Source organism: Pholis gunnellus, assembly GCF_910591455.1.
Source record: "Pholis gunnellus genome assembly, chromosome: 19".
Classification (NCBI taxonomy): domain Eukaryota; kingdom Metazoa; phylum Chordata; class Actinopteri; order Perciformes; family Pholidae; genus Pholis; species Pholis gunnellus.
In genome coordinates, this window is record NC_136546.1 from 19650189 (window position 1) to 19669403 (window position 19215).

At 44.4% G+C, this 19215-nt stretch overlaps 1 protein-coding gene across 1 annotated transcript; it reads right to left on the bottom strand.

Moving 5' to 3' along the window:
• Positions 1–88: 88 nt before the first annotated feature.
• Positions 89–11543, bottom strand: aig1 (androgen-induced 1 (H. sapiens)). Its single transcript, XM_079180814.1, has 6 exons — positions 11289–11543; positions 8567–8722; positions 6193–6294; positions 1801–1916; positions 695–861; positions 89–602 (listed from the first exon to the last, which is right to left on the bottom strand). The coding sequence occupies exons 1-6, from the start codon at positions 11427–11429 to the stop codon at positions 583–585; spliced, it is 702 nt and encodes a 233-aa protein (XP_079036940.1). The 5' UTR covers positions 11430–11543; the 3' UTR covers positions 89–582.
• Between the last annotated feature and the right edge of the window lie 7672 nt (positions 11544–19215).

Below are 19215 nucleotides of genomic sequence, written 5' to 3' on the forward strand. Positions count from 1 at the left end.
TCACGAGAGAATCTTGTTCCAGTAAAATAAATGAAGCAGCAGCGACGTCTCGTTTTAAAAAGATCCAAACTGGACGGACTGATATTTTCCACTCAAGCTTTATTGATTTTGTACCAACATCTAGTTTCTTCCAGACATGAAGTGTGACTCCTAAGATGAACAATAATGACGTTCAACACATTACTGATGTTCAGCGGATTCACAGTAGCTGATGATTCACTTTGATAGCAGTTCATACCAGAAAAGCAGATTACAAATAGTGTAAACGTGTGTGTGTGTGTGTGTCTGCAGTATTTCAGTGTTTAAGTTTGTTTTATGTAGGTGTGTGTTTGTGTGTTTTGTCCACTTTCCTCCACATAAAGCCAGACAGTTAAAAAAACAACAAAATGAGTATGATGAGTATTTTCTCCCTCATTTGTCGCCTTTCCTTCTATATTTACATTAAGCTGCTGATTTTTTTTTGTTTCTATGTTGTCGTATTTGGGTAAAGTTCAAAGGTAAACGGTGTTATCTTCACACTTCCTGGAGAGGTCGCTTGTTTTCTGTTCTTGTGCCGTCCTGGGTGGGCGGGGCCGACCTCGATCACTCACCTTTCACCTTGACTGAGAGGAAGACACACAAGAGGACAGAAAGGAGTGTGTGAAGTCAGCAGACTGTAAAAGATGTGTGAGTGTGTGTGTGTGTGTGTGTGTACCTGTGTGTGGCTGGTCCCAGATGTAGCTGTTGAGGATTTCTCCGAGTGTGTAGAAAACACAGATCACCGCCGTCATCGCACTGAAGAAGACGACTCGAGCCAGCGGAGTGATGCGCTCCAGCACCGGGTACACCCACACGCCCGTCACCTGGTGCACCCAACACGTCCTGCGTCACAGGGAGTCCAAGTTAATGTGGATTCATATGCATGTGTTTTATTTTTGGTTCAGTTAGTATTATAACTCAGGACTATACTCATTCAAACAGCTCGTCTACAACTACGTTCAACAGGTTTTATTTAAAAGCTACAACTAAGAGCTTCCATCTGGTGTGGACTCTGGAGGTCCCTGTGGACTAAAGTGGTCGTGTTTCGCAATACGTCCTCCAGCAGCGTGGTGTCGGCTCCCAGAGAGGAGAAGCTCTGCTCCTGGAGGAGGAGGAGGAGGAGGAGGAGGAGGAGGAGGAGGAGGAGGAGGAGGAGGAGGAGGAGGAGGAGGAGGAGGAGGAGGAGGAGGAGGAGACACTGCTGCTGCTGCCGGGAGCTGAGCTCTCCTCCTCCCTCCAGAGCTCCGGATCTGGGTCTGTCCACAGTGGACCGGTCTCTACTGGAGGATCTGGGTCTGTCCACAGTGGACCGGTCTCTGCTGGAGGATCTGGGTCTGTCCACGGTGGACCAGGTCTCTGCTGGACTCTGAGCTGAAGGAGGTTCTGGTGAACCTGCATGAGTTCATCTGGTTTCACCAGAATCCGACCCGGTGGCTCCGATGACGAGCATCAAGAATAACTCTATAGAAACAGACCATCTTCTCTCTGATGGTCTCTTTACTGATGGAGGTCTGATAGAGGATCAGGACTACACTGAGACTGGTTCAGGACCAGTTTTATGTCGTAACGTTAAACAAACTGCCAAAACTAACCTCGTAAAAATGATTTAGATCAAATATCACATGAAATCAAATGAAAGCCGATTCTTAACGGATTCTTAAGAGTTTCAATAAGTTCATCAAACACTAAAGTACACCGTGAACACCTCACGATGCTAAATGTACCCGGCGCTGTGGAGGTGTGAGAGATGTGTTACTAAGCCTTAAGGGAACATTGTGGTACCAGAGGATGTATCCCACGCCGAAGCAGCACACGGCCGCCAGACCCCACGACCTGCTGGGGTACCGGTGGTTGGTGGTCCGCATCTCGATGATGATGAAGGGCAGAACGGTGGTGTGCTGAGAGGAGGAGGACAGAACGGAGAAGAGAGGAAATAGAAATGTCACACTTTGTGTCGGTTTAGCCTTTTTATTTATCTCAGTTTGTCCTCTTTTAATAATGAATTCATCTCTATACACAGCATGTGTGTGTGTGTGTTCAGACACCTGTGTAATCCAGTTAAACACACACACATTTAATAGAGGTCATGCCAACGTAAACTCTACATCTATGAGCTTCTCTCTTTGTCCACTAGGGGGCACTCACATATTAAACAAAGACACAACAGACCCAACTCAGCAGTGTGGAGACCTCTTACCTCATTCGCACTGTCAGGAAGCACAGCTGTGCATCAGTCTGTGTGTGTGTGTGTGTGTGTGTGTGTGTGTGTGTGTGTGTGTGTGTGTGTGTGTGTGTGTGTGTGTGTGTGTGTGTGTGTGTGTGTGTGTGTGTGTGTGTGTGTGTGTGTGTGTCAGACTGCTGAGCTCGCTCGTCTCTCCAGACGTCGAGCCGCTCGGCCTTCGTTAGGTCACGTGGGAGGAATAAAACAAAGCGAGGGTTTGTTCTTCCGTGTTGTTAATTATTCCCAAGGTCCGCGGTGAAGAACGATGACGAAGTGTTTGGTTTTGATGCAGAAGGTGTAAATGCACTTAAAACAATACAACCTGTTGCATCCACAGACTGTGTCACAATATTTAAAAAAGGTAATTCCTTGATTCTCAGATATTCACAGTGGATCTAACAGGACAATGCAGCAGCGCTCTGTGTGTCCTGTACATTATTAAAGGGAGCGGCGGCCATTGTGTGTCACAACCTTGCTTTGGACCAACCGGCGTCTCCGGTTGGATTTGAAAAAGGTCAGACTGAAGATGCCAAAGTATGTGCAAACTAACAAGAGTAACAACATCTCCGAGGACAGAATAGCTCTCTCGCTCTCCTGGGGTCTTAAATTCTAGGTTTCCCTCCCATCATTATACTGCACACACACACACACACACACACACAGACAGACAGACACACACACACCCTGACGCTGCACTTTTACCCAGAGTGCCTCGGTGGAATTCCAATCTCTTGGTCGTGTTTAAGTTTAGTCTCGTGGCTCGTAAATAATACTGCCTTTCTACTCGCTGTCCCTCGCTCTCTATTTTTGTTTCTAGGTCGTCTTTGTTGTCCTCTCTCTCCTTTTCTGTCTCTCTGTCTCCATCTGTCTCCCCCACCCCCCCCACCACCCCACCACCACCACCACCACCCACCTCCCGAGGTTTTGCGGTTTCGCTCGAGCTGCCAGCTTCATGCCTCTGTGGAAAATCCCCCCTCTATTTCCGCACAAAAAGCAGCGGTGGTTCGATCCTGCGGTCTGGGGGGGGGGGGGGTCATACGGGCCGAGGGGCAGGTTCACGGGGGTCAAACGTCTTCCAGTGTCGACAAAATGACTGAAGACGATGGAAGTAGGTTTACTCTGGGGAAGCTTTAAGAAGCAGAGGATGTGACCTGAAAGATTTGGCTTCTACGCCAAACTCCAAAGGAATTAAGGTTAATTTGAGTCACCCCCCCCACCTCCATCATTACCTCTTATTAGTGTTCGTCTTCTAGGCCGGCAAACTATGAAAAAGGTGACGGAAGCAGGCGGCAAGTGTGTTAAAGCTGCATTCTCTCTAATGTCCACCAGGGGGCGACTCCTCTGGTTGTATAGAAGTCTGCTCGATAAGAAACCTGCTTGGTTCTCATGTTCCACAAAGTAATCGAGTGTTTCGTTTTAATTCCCTTCAGTCTAGGTCGGCTCGCCACGGTTCCACAATCAACCATTTATGTGTTCGCGGTCTGCACCGTCCGTCTGGAGGATTCCACTCGGCGGTGTCAGAGACGACCGCTCGGTGTCGCGAGTATCGTCTCCTCGGCGAGCGCATTTTCCCCGGAGCTTTAAGCGCCGCGACCGGCTCCGGGTCGGCTCTGAAGGGTCCGGGGGTGGAGGGGGGAGGGGGGTTTGCAGCCCCCTTGCCCAGATTACAGTTACAGTTGTGCAAAAATAGCTTTTTTTTTCTGTCTAAAATTAGCCTCAGACTGCGAGGTCCATTACGTATTCTGACCAACGAGCAGAACCAGTTTGTGCCTCTCACACGGCTGCTGGTTGCACTAGCATTAGCACTAGCATTAGCATTAGAAAGATAATCAGCGGAAAAATAACGATTTACATGAACGAGATTTATTCCTCTGGTGTCAGTAAACACAACACATGGCCCGTCGATAACTTGTGCTTCACAGATTTACGCCGGACGACACAAAGAGTCATAAAGGAGTCGATCATTGAGTTTATCCTGACGCTTTATGAACTATTTTTATAACTGACTCATCATTTTAAGATGTTTTCTAATCAAAAACACTAAATATTCTCTGGTTTCAGCTTCGTCACTGAGAGGATTCGCTTTTCAGTATTTTCTATTATTTAATAGACGAAACAATAATAAAAAGAACGAAATCAACAGATTAATAAATCATTAGTTACAAAGAACAGAAAACCCTTCTCCAGCTGTGTGGCCACATCTGTATCTTCTTGCTCAACACTTCATTGAAGCTTCACTGAGTGATGTTCAAGCTTATTTTCATCTCCTCTTAACGGGAATATTCTGTTGAGACGGAGCGACGTTTGTGTCCTCAGCAGAATGAGAAGACGTCCGGCTTCATCACGAGATTACAGGACGAGTCCACCGCTGGCTGCTGCAGAGTCTAAGAGGTCGGCAGCTGACGCTGAGCTCTTTGCACTGATTAAGGTTTTTAAACTGAACCTCACTTGAACTCTGAAAACCAAGAGAAAAGTCTCCCGACGTCTCCGGGAGCTTTTCATGTCAGCGGACGATCCTGTTCCTCTTTCTGTCAAAACACACTCCGGGAGTCTGGATTTGAGCCCTGCAGCGCTGAAGCTTATTAATAATTAATAATTATAACAGCTTTATTTATATAGCACCTTTAAAAACAGAGTTTACAAAGTACGAAACAATAAAACCCTGTTTTCCTGATGTTGTTGAATGATTTATTACACGTAAAGTCTGATGCTGCAATACTTTAACTCTTTCTTTGTCGTCAGCGCAGGAACGCTCCATCATGTTTGAGGTACTCTCATTACAGCGACGAGCTCATTTTAAATGTAAAACTGTGATGCACGTATTACTCTTTAATTAAACCGGTTTAAGGGAGCTTTACGGCCCAGAACATTTACGTTACTAGAAACGTGCTGCAGCTTCAAAAAAACGACGTCGGAATCGTGAAGCAAATGAAGAAACGAGCAGCAAGAAACCAAAACAATCAGATTAACAGCAAAACACGCTCAGAATACACCGACGACGCAAAGGGAGGAACACATGAAACACCTTCAGAGAGTCGATTTCATGCTTCTATTCTCACTTCTTATTATTTTGTATCTGGCTAAAAATATCTTTATTCCTATTTAAAAAAAGGACACGAAGGTCAATGTTACTAATCCGATTTAATACTGTCGTTCAGATCTTTAATCAGAGAGTTTGTTCTTCCATCCGTGTGAATGAGAGTATTAGAGAGAATAACGGATCAATAACACGTCTGTAGAATCACTTTACTGACTCCACCGTTGAGCACGGTTATTAAGATATTGTCTTTTTTCTCCCCCTCTCTCCTCCCCCCTCCCTCTCTCTCTCTCTCTCCTCCCTCCCTCCGATGGGAACGGCGACGTGGTTGCTGTGGCAGCCGGTGTAGACAAACAACAGTGATACCATGGAACCACTAAATATTTACAACCGCAACGTTTCTCTCACACACACACACACACACACACACACACACACACACACACACACACACACACACACACACACACACACACACACACACACACACACACACACACACACACACACACACATTACATCATCTTCTGTAGTACAAGAGGAGACACACGCCGTCTTTGTCTCTCTCACTTAAATCAGTTGTTTTTCTGTTTTTCAGGACGCTCCATGAGGAGGTTTAACACGGTTACTTGATTACTTTAAGCAAACTCTGTAAACAGCATCAGCAGAGGGATGATTCTCACAGGTTTTTCATCACGTAAGCGTTTTTCCACTGTAAAAAAATCAATCGTTTGCTGGTGTGGAGCAGGTTGTGACAAACTGGAGCAGAGCAGGACTCTGATCAAAGCTTCACTGAGTGTTTTAAATCACATTTATGTTCTCATCTGCATCATTTATCTCATTTATTACACTTTCCCGCTGAAATGAAAGTTGATTTATGGGGCGACGGACACGCGAGTGAGACGACCGGACTCACCATGCCGTGGTTGAGCCACTGAGGGATGAAGTTGTCCAGTAGTCTGGGGTAGACCAGCTCTCTGTCGTACAGGTAGAGAGTCCAGAACGTGAACACCACAAACTAGAGAGAGAGAGAGAGAGAGAGAGAGAGAGGGAGAGGGAGAGACAGAGAGAGAGAGGAGAGGAGAGAGGAGAGAGATGGAGGGAGAGAGAGGAGAGAGGAGAGAGAGAGGAGAGAGAGAGAGGAGAGAGAGAGAGGAGAGAGAGAGAGAGAGAGAGAGAGAGCGAGAGAGAGAGGAAACAGTTAGCAAACAGCGCTCTGCAGTCAAAGCCAAGCAGCTGCACAGAAACACTGACATGAAGTCTGAATTATTGAACCGCTGCTCGTTGCCAGACTTCTGCCGCGCTGTCGGGTCAGAGATAAGAAGATCCGTAGATTCATTTCCTAATGAAGCTTTGCACACAGGTGTTTTACTTATGACGGTAAACTACCGTGTTCTGATCCTCTTCCACACTGTGGTGGCGGTTTAATGGTGAGAGAAGCAAAAATCCCTGAAAACTGAGAAACTGAGAAACCCCCTCGGACTGATGCGTCTCCAGCAGGCAGGTCTGGACGCGGGCCAGACCATGTTCTGCTGGACGGGGGGGGGGTGGAATTACCTGACCGTCATCTGGGTTCCACTTGGAGGCATCTGAACCCCTCATTGTACCCTGAGCGCCATGTTCTCTGCTTTCAACAGGCCGGTGGAGGAAACACACACACACACACACACACAAAGAGATACCCATATGGACATGCAAGCACACACACACTTGTAATATATGCACCTGCACACCTGTGCATGCACCAGAGCGCTACACACATGCATGCACACACACACGCACTCTTTCCTTATCAGTCAGGCTGGGTTTCCAAACATTAGCTGTGGTGATAATCATGTCTATTGTGCTGTGTGTAAACTGAACTCACTCTCACACACACACACACCCACCCACATGCACACACACACACACACACACACACACACACACACACACAGCGCTGTGCCAGCTGATATAAGTTGCGTCAGGGAGAGTGTGTGTGTGTGTGTGTGTGTGTGTGTGTGTGTGTGTTGCAGCCCCAACTGAATGTTTAGAGCAGTTAGTTATCAAGTGTGTGTGTGTGTGTGTGTGTGTGTGTGTGTGTGTGTTTGTTTTGTGTGTGTGTTGTGTGTGTGTGTGTTTGAAACATGGGATATGGTTGTGGTCAGACAGCTGAACAAGTTCAACTCTGTGCAGCAGCTAAAGGGCACCTTGCCAACTGAAGTCTCGAATAAAAGTGTGTGTGTGTGTGAGTGTGTGTGTGTGTGTGTGTGTGTGTGTGTGTGTGTGTGTGTGTGTGTGTGTGTGTGTGTGTGTGTCTGTCTGAGGCAGAGCCATGTGAGTGGAGTCTGCCAGCGTTGTGAGAAACAGCCCGAGGATCAGATGGAGGTCAGAGTCTGAGGAGCGGAGGACGACTCCGTTCTATTCACGGAGAGATTTAACTTTAGCTTCAAATAAAAGCCGTTAATTAATCTCACTATCGATCGTTGGTTTGATTTGCTTCAGGCGACATCTTTAAAGTCCTCGTGTTGTCTCACCAATTTAATCTACAATAATGTAAAAAATGAGGAAAAGCAGCAAATCCTCGTATTTGCAAAGCTTGACTAAGGAGCTGAAATGTTTCATGAACAGGATTCAAAGGTCCTTCTTGACCTCTGACCTTGATTTGAATCCATAAACTGTCTAGAAGAAGAGGACGTAGTCGCTATGAAGTCACACATTGTGTGTGTGCTGCAGTTAGCCTCGAGTTCGACCTTCTGACTCAAACCAAAACGTTGTTTGTTACATTAAAGACTTTCATTCGTCACAACTCGTCGTTCCATCTCAGTGTAACAGATAAAAACCTCCCTCATCACCGATACCGATCTCTCTCCCGTCTGTGAAGCAGCGTCTGTGTTTGCTGACGGCCTTTAGAGAACGCTGAATACTTCATTGTTGCAGTTAAGCGAACCCTCGGACTCCACGTTCTCAGGTTTTCTTTGAGCGACGGCCTCCGGCTCACTGAACTCACGATGTGACGGAGAAATAAACGGGCCGATTCTCTCGTCGTACCGACACATGTTAAGTCATTCACGCCGGGAAGAAGACAAGGATTCTCTCTATTATAGTGAAAACAGACTTTCTACTAGCCGGGTGTAAATGCAGCACCGTTGACTCGAGAAGAAGAGCCGAGAGAGCCGAGGTACTGCAAAATGCATCAACTCGAGCCTTTGACTCCTGCAAGCTGAGCTGATTCCTAAGTGAGCTTGTTTGCATCCATCCATCCATCCATCTATCTATCTATCCATCCATCCATCCATCTATCCGCTCACCGCTCCGACAGGGAAGGCCAGTACGGCCATCATCCAGTCCCTCAGGCCAATCAGCTTCCTCATCTGGCGCTCCTGCTCCCTGCTGTCGCCTCCTTTAGTCAGCAGACAGGACACGTCGATCAGGACGCACAGTCCGAAAAACACCGCCTGGATCACCTACAGAGAGAGAGAGAGAGAGAGAGAGAGAGAGAGAGAGAGAGAGAGAGAGAGAGAGAGAGAGAGAGAGAGAGAGAGAGAGAGAGAGAGAGAGAGAGAGAGAGAGAGAGATTAGCAAACAGTGCTCCTCTGGTTCAAACACAGCATGTGTATTAACGGGGCGGTGCAGCAGCAATCTAACAGCACCATGAATAACATTTATACAACCATAATAACGACGTCATCAAACATGACGAGACATTCAAAGCTTCGAGTGGTAAAAAAAAGACGACCGCTCTGTTTTTTTTTGGGTTTTTTTTTTACTCTTTTTCCTAAAACTTAACGGTGAAATCCAGGAAACACAAAAAAAAAACACTTTCCGTCTTTAAAGCGGAGCAGAGAAATGTTTCCATGGTATTGACCGTCGCCTAGCGACAGCGCTCTCACACTTAAACCGCTCGGATGAGAGAAACACGTCCTGTACTTGACTTCCCATAATAAAAGTACAAACGTGCCGGTTTAAAACGGCAGCACACATTCAGAGGAGTTAGACGTGTTTGAAATGTTTAATAACGGCGCGTTAATGTGCAGTAATGTAGATGTCGTTTGGGTTTGAAAGCTATCGGATGCTAATTCATCTCCACACATAAGTGTGTGTGTATGTGTGTGTGCGTGTGTGTGTGTGTGTATTTACACATCATCCTTTGTGTTTATATGTGCGAGCATGCTCAACTGAAATGTGACTGTCAGTATAAATATGACTCCCATACTTACATTAGCTTGCCTGCAACATAAATAATGGGTTTCTATGAGAACTCAGCTAGCGATGTGGCACTGAACACTCTCTCTCTCTCTCTCTCTCTCTCTCACTCTCTCACTCTCTCACTCTCTCACTCTCTCACACACACACACACACACACACACACACACACACACACACAGTGTGATTGAGAGCCAGATGTTGCAGCGGTGTGTGTGTGTGTGTGTGTGTGTGTGTGTGTGTGTGTTTCCAGGCTGCTGGTTTAATTAACAGCATAGTTAACCAGGAGGAGCGGTCTAATGTGGAAAATATGACACAGCTGTTTCTCACACTCTCTTTCTCTCACACGCACACACATACACACACACACACACACCTGGAGGTAACCACTGTTTAGAAAACTACAATCATGTTATCAGCCTTCAGGCCTTTTGTCAATCAGCACCTCATTAGACACATTATTATAACTGTAAGGATGATTACTGATTTTGTTTAAACTTTACAAAAAGAGAAGAAAAGCTAAACTAACCCAGAGATTTGACAACGCTTCATGTGTTGGAACGTATCCTCACACAACACTTCTTATAATATCTTATCAGAAGTTACTCATTTTGTGTGCGTTTTCCTCCTAAAGTCCAGCATCACGTGTCTTTATCCGCTCGTTACATTCACAGTCTCAATCATTTTGTGGAATATCTACGAATTATGGCGCATTATGTTTGGATGAGACCAGCCCGGATAAATAATATTGTTGTTATTGTAAAGACCATCTTATGCCGCTGATATTATGATAATATTACAGCATAATAACGCACATCCTGTGAAAGAGCAAAGCACTTTTAATTCTTAAGAATATTCAGATGTGAAATATTTAAAAATATCCTAAATAAACCATCTGAGAGTGGACTCTCGGATGGTTTATTTAAGAGGGCCTCGTCCCTCCGAGTTCCAGTGAACACATCTGAGCAGCAGTCAAAGAACAAACGGCCAATAAAGAGGAATAAAAAGAAAGGCCACTTCACAGAGCAGCGTCCTGCTGTCGGTCCACACCGGTTCACTTGTTCCTGCTGCTCCACGCTGCTGTGTGAGGTTATTGCTGAAGTGGACATGCTATGCTTGTTAAACGCCCGGCTAACTGAATCAGCCTCCAATAGAGACGCCTCTTTGTGGACGCATGTGTGCCCGCATTGTTCGGGATGACTGTGTGTGTGTGTGTGTGTGTGCGTGTGTGTGTGTGTCAGAGCTAAGTTTACTTTTCTCTTCACAAGCTGTTAAAGTGTCCCGCTGCACAGTTTTTCTTTACACTTGTAGTGTTTTTATCTTGTGTCCTACTTAAAGTGGATGCATAACCTGTGTTAACGCCATTTATAATTATTTTTGTTTATTTTAATGTTGTTAATCTTTGTTGTTTTTTGTTTGTTGCTGAATATTCAAGCATTGGATTAATGATTAGGCAGTTACACGTCTTCTGTCTAGACAGCCTTTTTCCTAACTATTTTGAACGCGCGGCGCGCTCCCGCGTAAAGGTGGGGGGGGGGCAGAGCATTACATGACAGGGGTGCATTGTGCACCACAACACCAAGCTCAGCTCGCCTCAACCCCACGCGGTGCTCCTCCGGACCCCTCTTTAGTGTGAACACCTGCAGGTGTGCGACCTGCTCTCCCCGGTTTAACGGTGACAATAAAAAAACACCGGAAACAAAGAGGACGGAGAGGCGGAAACGCTGCGTAATCATTTAAAATCCGAGTGAGCGACACCACGAAGCTGCAGCTCGTGTGGGACTGTTTTTTTGGGGGGGTGGTTAGAAACGATGCCGCATGTCTCACCAGGTCGATGAAGGTCAGGAACTTCCAGCTGCCTCCGTAGGTCTGGTGCGCCGGCATGTCCAGCGCTTTGTAGTGGCAGAGGATGGAGAAGTAGGACAGCAGGATGGCGACCCGGAGGACCTGCGAGGGGATCAGCGCCATGATGTCTGCGTCCCTGCGTTCACCTGCTCACCTGTGTTCAGCCGCCTTGTTCTGTCTTTAATCCTTCTTGCTTTCTTCGGCCTGTCTTCACCTCCCTCCCCGTGTCTGCACCTCTCGTGCACCCCCCCCTAACTGTCGACTGCTTCCGTGTTATGATGATGATGCAAGGGGGAGGGCGCACGAGGGGGCGTCGGTATACTAGTACTATGCTGGGACCGAGCACAGTTTATACAGTTTATACAGTTTATTTAATGAATGGAACTATATATTCTAAATCCCCTTTGTCATTAAATTGATTTGGCTGTGAGCTAATTTGTATTTATTTGTATTTTAACTTCCGCTGTTATTTCATGTTTATAATCAACAAAGGTCTCTATTCTTTATTCTTATTATTTTTCCTCATATGTTGCTTCTTTTCTCAATGTTGTATGACTTTTATACTATTTTAAAGATTTTTCTTGTAATTGTTTACCTGCCATATCTATCTTGTAAAACACTTTTTTAAAAGTGCTATATAAATAAAGTGTATTACTTATTATTTGCCCAATAATGAGAGCATATGAAACAGACAATGTTTTAGAACCGACTCTGGTAACAACAGGAGAATATACATATATATATATATATATATATATATATATATATATATATATATATATATATATATATATATATATATATATGTATATGAGAATGTACACATAAATAAACATAATTATAATAATAGAACACTATAAGTATGCAATGATTATAAAAATAAGTAAATTAATATCAAACATATTCTTAGTTTCTTAACAGTTTAATTTGGAGTTATACTTTTACTTTTTATTTAGCTATTCACATTCTATGATTCTATGATTTCTGGATGTTTATGAACAATGGAAATCAAATCCACTGATATGCCCAGAAACCCTAAATCACATTGAATCTTGTGTATCATGTCTGAGCGTTTAGAGTTATGACTCAGAGAAGGAGTGTCATCTTTATGTAGATTTAAACGTAGCTTAATTAGCTCTGAGCTGTGTGTCACTTCCATCGTGTTTAATAACGAGCCAAAGGTCAAAGTACAATAACTAACTTCCTGTTTTCTGAACACAGAGAATCTTTGTCTCTCCGTGAGGAAAGACAAGTTCATATGTACATCACTGTTCAACAACGAGGTAATTAAAATGCTTTACATAAGAAATAAAAGACATGAAAGAGAAAAAACAACATGATATAAAAGCACAAAATAGAAAACATGAAAATAGGATTAAAATAGAAGATAAAATGAGAATAAAACAGTTACAACAGTAGAATACAAATTCCCATGTAGTGCAAGATATGCATGTCGTCACAAATTTAATGAAATAACCTATAAATTAGTAGCAAATGTGTACAAATCTGTACTGTATTAAATTAAGGTGCAGAAAAAGGTTGTTAAATGGAACTATCTCTGTCACATCAGGCTGACTTCCTGTTGTCAGTAGGTGGCGCTATGACTGGACGTGGAGATGACTCTTATCCAGCCTGTAGGAACTTGGGGCAGTTTGAACAATGCAAAGTCGAGTAACAACAGCTTCCTGTGTCACGGCGAATCCTGCAGATCGCAGATCTTAAAAGTTCCATATCTGTAAATTGCCTAAAATGGCGCATTGTCACATGACCCATGACGTCATCGGAGTTATCGACTATTCCTTTTGCAATTTAGGCGTCACATTAGCAATTACTGGAGACAAATCCGATGAAACGTCTCGGAGGAGTTCCAAAACGTTTGCATGAAATACATGAAAAACATTAATCATTTTATTTTTGGTGCTCAGGACCAAATTTAAAGAATATAACATAAAGTATAACTGTTTTAAAACATGAGAGTTGTGCAGTTTTGTGTAGAATGTGCAAACATTTTGATGTACAGAGATATTAGTCCAGATAGATATTCATACAGGACATATAAGTAGCCTTCTGGCGGTCCCTGTGGACAGACGTGGTAGTGCTAAAGAGCGCCAGAGTCCCTTTAGAAAAGCTCTCATTCTACTGCAGCAGGTCTGACAGTCTGCCCCTCTCAGTCCTGGTCCTGGTTCTCCGGTGCCTCCCTTCCCTCCAGCGGGTCCAGCAATACGTCCTGGGTCTCCAGCAGCGTGCGGCTCCAATGACAGGATTTAAGATCTCTATGTAGAGCTTGCTGATCTCACTTATAGGTCATATAGAGGCATCAGTTCTTAACAGCAACAGTTAATATTTCCTCGTACTAACTTTAATATTTACTGATGTCTACATTGTTCGAAACAGATCGAGAGTCACGACAACAAAGCAGCCATTGAAATAGAAATGAACTGATTTAAACTGAAAGAGGGAAAGAGGGAGGACGCTGATAGACATTATTAAAAAAAAAGAGAAGAAGAAGAAGAAGAAGAAGATCTTCAGCAGGCGATGAAAGAGGTGATGCTGTTGCCATGGCGACGCTGCATTGGTACTCAGGACCGAGTGCCGTTTTCTGCACTTGCAGGTTTTTTTTCATGGATGGATGGACTCGTGCACAGGTCTAACGTTACGTTACATTTGCCTGTTTTTGCATTACGAGTCTTTATTAAAACATCACGCTCCTGACAAACCATCAGAGACGGCGTCTTCACTGTCGGGGCTCAGCGGGAGGCGTAACCAGTGGAAACGGATTAAAGCACACCAACAAGGCTTTCTGTCATTAACACCGAGAACATTCATCAAATCAGTGTTTCTCACTTGTGCAGTCATCACGTAGGACATGCGACACACTTGCATTGAGTGAAAAGCCGCACTGACATGCACAAAAGCAAAGACAGTGAAGATATGTTTGCGTGGCTGTAAACGCTGCAGATGTGGTAAAAGGTTTCTTGTGATGAGGATGAACTGACCATTTAACAATGTATTCGGTCTACAAGACACATTTACACAATTTAACAACCTTTCTTCCAAATTCTTCCACTTTTGAGGTTTAAAAAACAACTAAACTGCTGGATGGGAAGTCAAAACAGATACATTTATGTATGAAATGGTTTCTGTCTGTTCTCTCTCTCTATGGTCTCACTGTCTTTCATTGATTGTTGCAGCCACAACGACTGGCAGTTGCAGTTAACAGTTTTTGTCTGCAAGCCCAGTGTTTTCAGTCAATTCAGAAATATTCTGCAGCGGTTTAGCCTTGTGCTTCCGTTATTGTTAAATGGGGGATTCAATAAGAGAGCCAGGTCATTTGTAGTCTCCTAGCTCTTTATTAATCAAGGCGGCAACCTCCGGATCTGAAAAGTTAAGCCTTGAAACCTGCATTCTCTCTAATGTCCACCAGGGGGCGACTCCTCTGGTTGTATAGAAGTCTATGAGAAAATGACTCTACTTCTCTCTTGATTTATTACCTCAGTAAACATTGTAAACATGAGTTTATGGTCTCAATCTCTAGTTTCAAGTCTTCTTCAATACAGCATGATGTTCATTTAGTACATGATGGTCCATTTAGAGTCAAACAGACCATAAAGCAGGGTGTGTCCATCACGATGACTGCGTTCACTTCTTATATACAGCCTTTGGTCCTATATTGACTCATTTATTTACCTCTGCCACCATGTTGTTGACTGTGTGCCAGCCAGCAGTGCTCGGGCCAAAGACTCACTGATTAGGTTTTATTGATGAAGCCTGATGTGGGAAATCCACAGCAACTCGATCATCGTGTTTAATCCAGATCAATGAAGTAGAGAGCTTCAAATCCGTCTTCACGCAGTCAATGAGACAATTCAAGCAGCTTAAGTTCTCCCAGTCTCCTAGTTCTGCTTCGGTGTTTTGTTTTTTGCATGTATTTAAAAATAAAAAATGCTATGTTCACATTTCAAAAGTCACAAAATATTTCCAGAACAGACAAAGGGGATTTTTCAGCAGCTCCTCTGTTGGAGGGTTTGAGTTTAAAGGGCGCCTCCCTTTGCGGTGGAGCGGATCAGATCAGGGATTCAAACCGGTAACCTGGTTGTTGTCGGAGAGCTTAGTTTGGGTTTGGAAGAGTGTTTGTGGAAAATGCCAGAATGATTGGACGGAATATTTTGACCCTCGTAGATCCCTGAGTGTGTGAGTGTGTGTGAAAAAGTTCCCCATGGGGAAATAAGCCTCCCAACACACACACACACACACACACGCACACGCACACACACACACACACACACACACACACACTATGCCAGCTCTGTGGGATCTATGAAGAGTTGGCAGCAACATGTTTCCTCTTTCCCTCTTCCTCCTCCTTCTCCCCCTTGTCTTCCTCCTTCATTCTCCAAAATGTTACACTGTAGTCTACTGGTTTCTATATATACATATATATATGTATATATATACATATATATGTATATATATACATATATATACATATATATACATATATATATACACAATATATTGCTACATACATACATGCCTCGATTAATGGATCATTTCTTAAAATTATATAATAATAATAATATAATAAATAATTTAAAAGAATTAACAGCATCAGTGAAGTTAATTCCTATAAGAACCGTTCACAGTAAATTATATAAAGAAAATATTGGTTTATAATGAACACACAGTTCTGATGCTGACCAGTAAGGGGCGCTGTTTAGCGCCAAAAAGCTGGTTGTGATGGTCGCATTGTGCGCGCGCGTGTGGCGTGTGTGTGTGTGTGTGTGTGTGTGTGTGTGTGTGTGTGTGTGTGTCTCACTCTCTCTCATCTATCAATCTCTTCTGAACTCACTCTCTCTCTGAGGATGTCCTGCTGAAACTGTTATCTCCCAGGTACTTTGACCTTTACCCTCCAGCTTTTATGTAACAATTGGGCCACACCTCAATACACTGATGACAGCGTGTGTGTGTGTGTGTGTGGGGGGGGGGGGGGGGGGTGGCTGTGTGAAAAGAATCAAAGCCCAGAAGATGGAAAGGTACCCAACGTTAATGTGTGTGTGTGCATGTAGAAGAGTTTGTGTCAAGTGAACACAAACTAGGTGTGGTAGCGAGGGGAGCGGTCTCACTGTGAGTGTGTGTGTGTGTGTGTGTGTGTGTGTGTGTGAGTGTGAGTGTTTGTGTGAGAGAGTGTATGAGTAAGCATTAGTAATCAGTCAGTTGTCACAGAAGTGCTTTGTCTTGCAGAGCGTTACAGTTCGACTCCAGGACAAGAGCCTGAGGCAACTGCTTGTTTGTATGTCTGTGTGTGTGTGCGTGTGCGTGTGTGTGTGTGTGTGTGTGTGTGTATGTGTCCACCTCTACACAACTTCACAAAGCTACTCAGCAGGTTCCTTGTTCATGGCTGTTTTTTGTTGTACAGTAAATGCAAACAATGAAAAGAGGATTTAGCGTTCCAGCGCAGGACTTAAAACCTCAGTCAAGCGCGACACATGACTCACTTCATGGGATTGTGGCCTCACTCGTTATTTTAGTCGACACTCCAAAACATCATCTCTGTGTTATGGACAGTGCTGTGCATGCTAATGCTAAGTAGCTATAGACAATTAGCATTATCTTTAGGTCTGCAGTCTGCAATGAGCTCTGTCTTCCCAAAGCTTCACTTAGTGTTCCTGGTATTAACCAGAGGTGGGACCAAGTCATTGGTTTGCAAGTCCAAAGTCAAGTCCCAAGTCAAGACCGACAAATACCAAGTCAAGTCCTAGGTCAAGACTGACAAGTCCAGAGTTAAGACCTAGTCAAGTCCCAAATCAAGTTCTGATTCAGGTTCTAAGACTTACAAGCCCCAAGTCAAGACTGAAAAGTCCAAAGTCAAGTTCAAAGTCAAGACTGACAAGTCCCAAATCAAGTCCTAAAACTGACACGTCCCAAGTCAAGTCCTAAAACTGACAAGTCTCAGGTTAAGTCCCAAGTGAAGACTTAAAAGTCCAGAGCCAAGTCAAGACTGAAAGTCCCAAGTGAAGAATGACAAGTCCCAAATCAAGTCCCATGTCAAGTCCCAAAAATAAATTCAAAATCTTGGTCATGACTTGGTCTCGGTTGAGGTGATCTCTGCAACATGCATACTACTCCTATTATAGTCTAACATCTGACATTATGGACAAAAGAGTAGAAGTGACCTGGATTCTGATTCAGTTCTTATTTTGTCTTCATATCATAAGTGAACTGCTTGAACTGTATTTATTCTGAACCATCCAAAGAGACACGTTGACATTAACGACGTCCCGGAGCCTCAGACAACAAGAAGGAACTGATGGAGTTTTAAAGTGAAACGGCACATGTGTGGAAAAGAGAAAAATCACACGTACTTCATCAAAAAATGACAGCTGCGAGGCAAACGATCAAAGCAATGAGTCATGTGAGGACATTTGCTGGTTGTTGAAGACAAAAATCATTATTTCGGGGGTTTGAATAATGACGTCCAGGAGGTCGTGCTGCTCTGAATGAAGCCTGGGAGACATTCAGGTGCAGCACGTATCTATATATCTATGTCTGCACGTTGAGTCTGTGTTCAAGCCTCCAGAGCTCCGGACTTGCGCTCACCTTCCTGCTTGGCCTCCGTACGAAAAGCAGATGCAAATTTGCCGCATCGGAAAAGAGCCGGACCGCTGCAGCTCTCTGTCGCCATGGTGCCGCGTTGCCACGGCGTCGCCATGGGGACTCCGGGGGGGTCACCGGTGACGAGGTCACATCCCGGTGAGCCTCTTATGGGAGATGGTAGACGCTAATCCACTTATCGCTGGCCCCGGCACACACACACGCACACGCACGCACACACACACACACACCAACAAAGCAGCTATTAAGGTCAGAGTCATGACCACTTTCTCCTGTCTGTCCATGCAGCACAGCATTCATTTGGGGCCGCGCTGTCTCTGCAGAGCAGGAAGCCGGCAGATCAACCGCCATCAGAACATGTGAGCAAAAGGCGAGATTCACATCCTGCAGATTCACACCTCTTCTGCAAATGCAGATCAAGGGAATCGTGTTCCACGTGGCTCCCTTCGGTTGGAATCTGGCCCAGGAGGTTTGTTTCATGTCACTCCCCGATCCTTCTTTGTTGTTGTTGCATTTAATTGCCTTCTCTGACAGTTTATAGTGTCGATAGACGGGAGATACGGGGAGAGGGAGACACCCCGTCACTTTTCTGCTTCTCTTTAACGTGAGCAGGGGCGGAGCCGGGCGTAAACATTCGGGGCTCAGCCCAAACTTTGGGGTGTCCGGGGGCCACCCTCCCTCAGGGGAATTTACCGCTAAATGTACAACAAAAAAGCTATTTGATATTAGAATGCCGTGGTCTATTTTGCATCTAACTGTTCTCCAACTGTCTTCATCATTCTGAAACCATGACACGTGACACATCTAGAGGATGACGAGTTCTCACTCCTGCAGCCTAAAAAGAGGCAACGACTGTTTGATTTGACTATTCTTTAATTTAACATATCAAATGTAAGAAAGAACGATGGCACGAACGGCCCGACTAATGTTGGAAACCATTTCTGCTGCACCACGCTGGAGCAGATTCACCTCAATTTGACGCAACTTCATTAATCCACAAAATCCTTTTATTGTTTCTGTACGCTTTTAAAAGGGTAAATAATGCATAACTTTGTATTTTTAATCTTATATTCTGTTTTTTAGGGTGATTTTGTAACATCTCTCCAGGCACTACAGATGAAAGATAGCCTCTGGTCTAACTGGAACATTTACAGGAATGTTTTATTGCACTGTGACTCAGCGTCGTATCGAACTATAAAACGAGGAATCTTTGTCCGTCTGTGCTTTGCATATCTCGAGGATCGCTCATCAGATCTACTTCAACTTGAATTGTCTGTGCGTCTGTCTCTGCTTAAAC

Coding starts and splice junctions, on each gene's coding strand:
- aig1 (XM_079180814.1), bottom strand. CDS start 11,429: ATGGCGCTGATCCCCTCGCAGGTCCTCCGGGTCGCCATCCTGCTGTCC. Junction 8,723..11,288: donor TCCTGACCTTCATCGACCTG/GTGAGACATGCG, acceptor CTCTCTCTGTAG/GTGATCCAGGCGGTGTTTTT. Junction 6,295..8,566: donor TGGCCTTCCCTGTCGGAGCG/GTGAGCGGATAG, acceptor CTCTCTCTCTAG/TTTGTGGTGTTCACGTTCTG.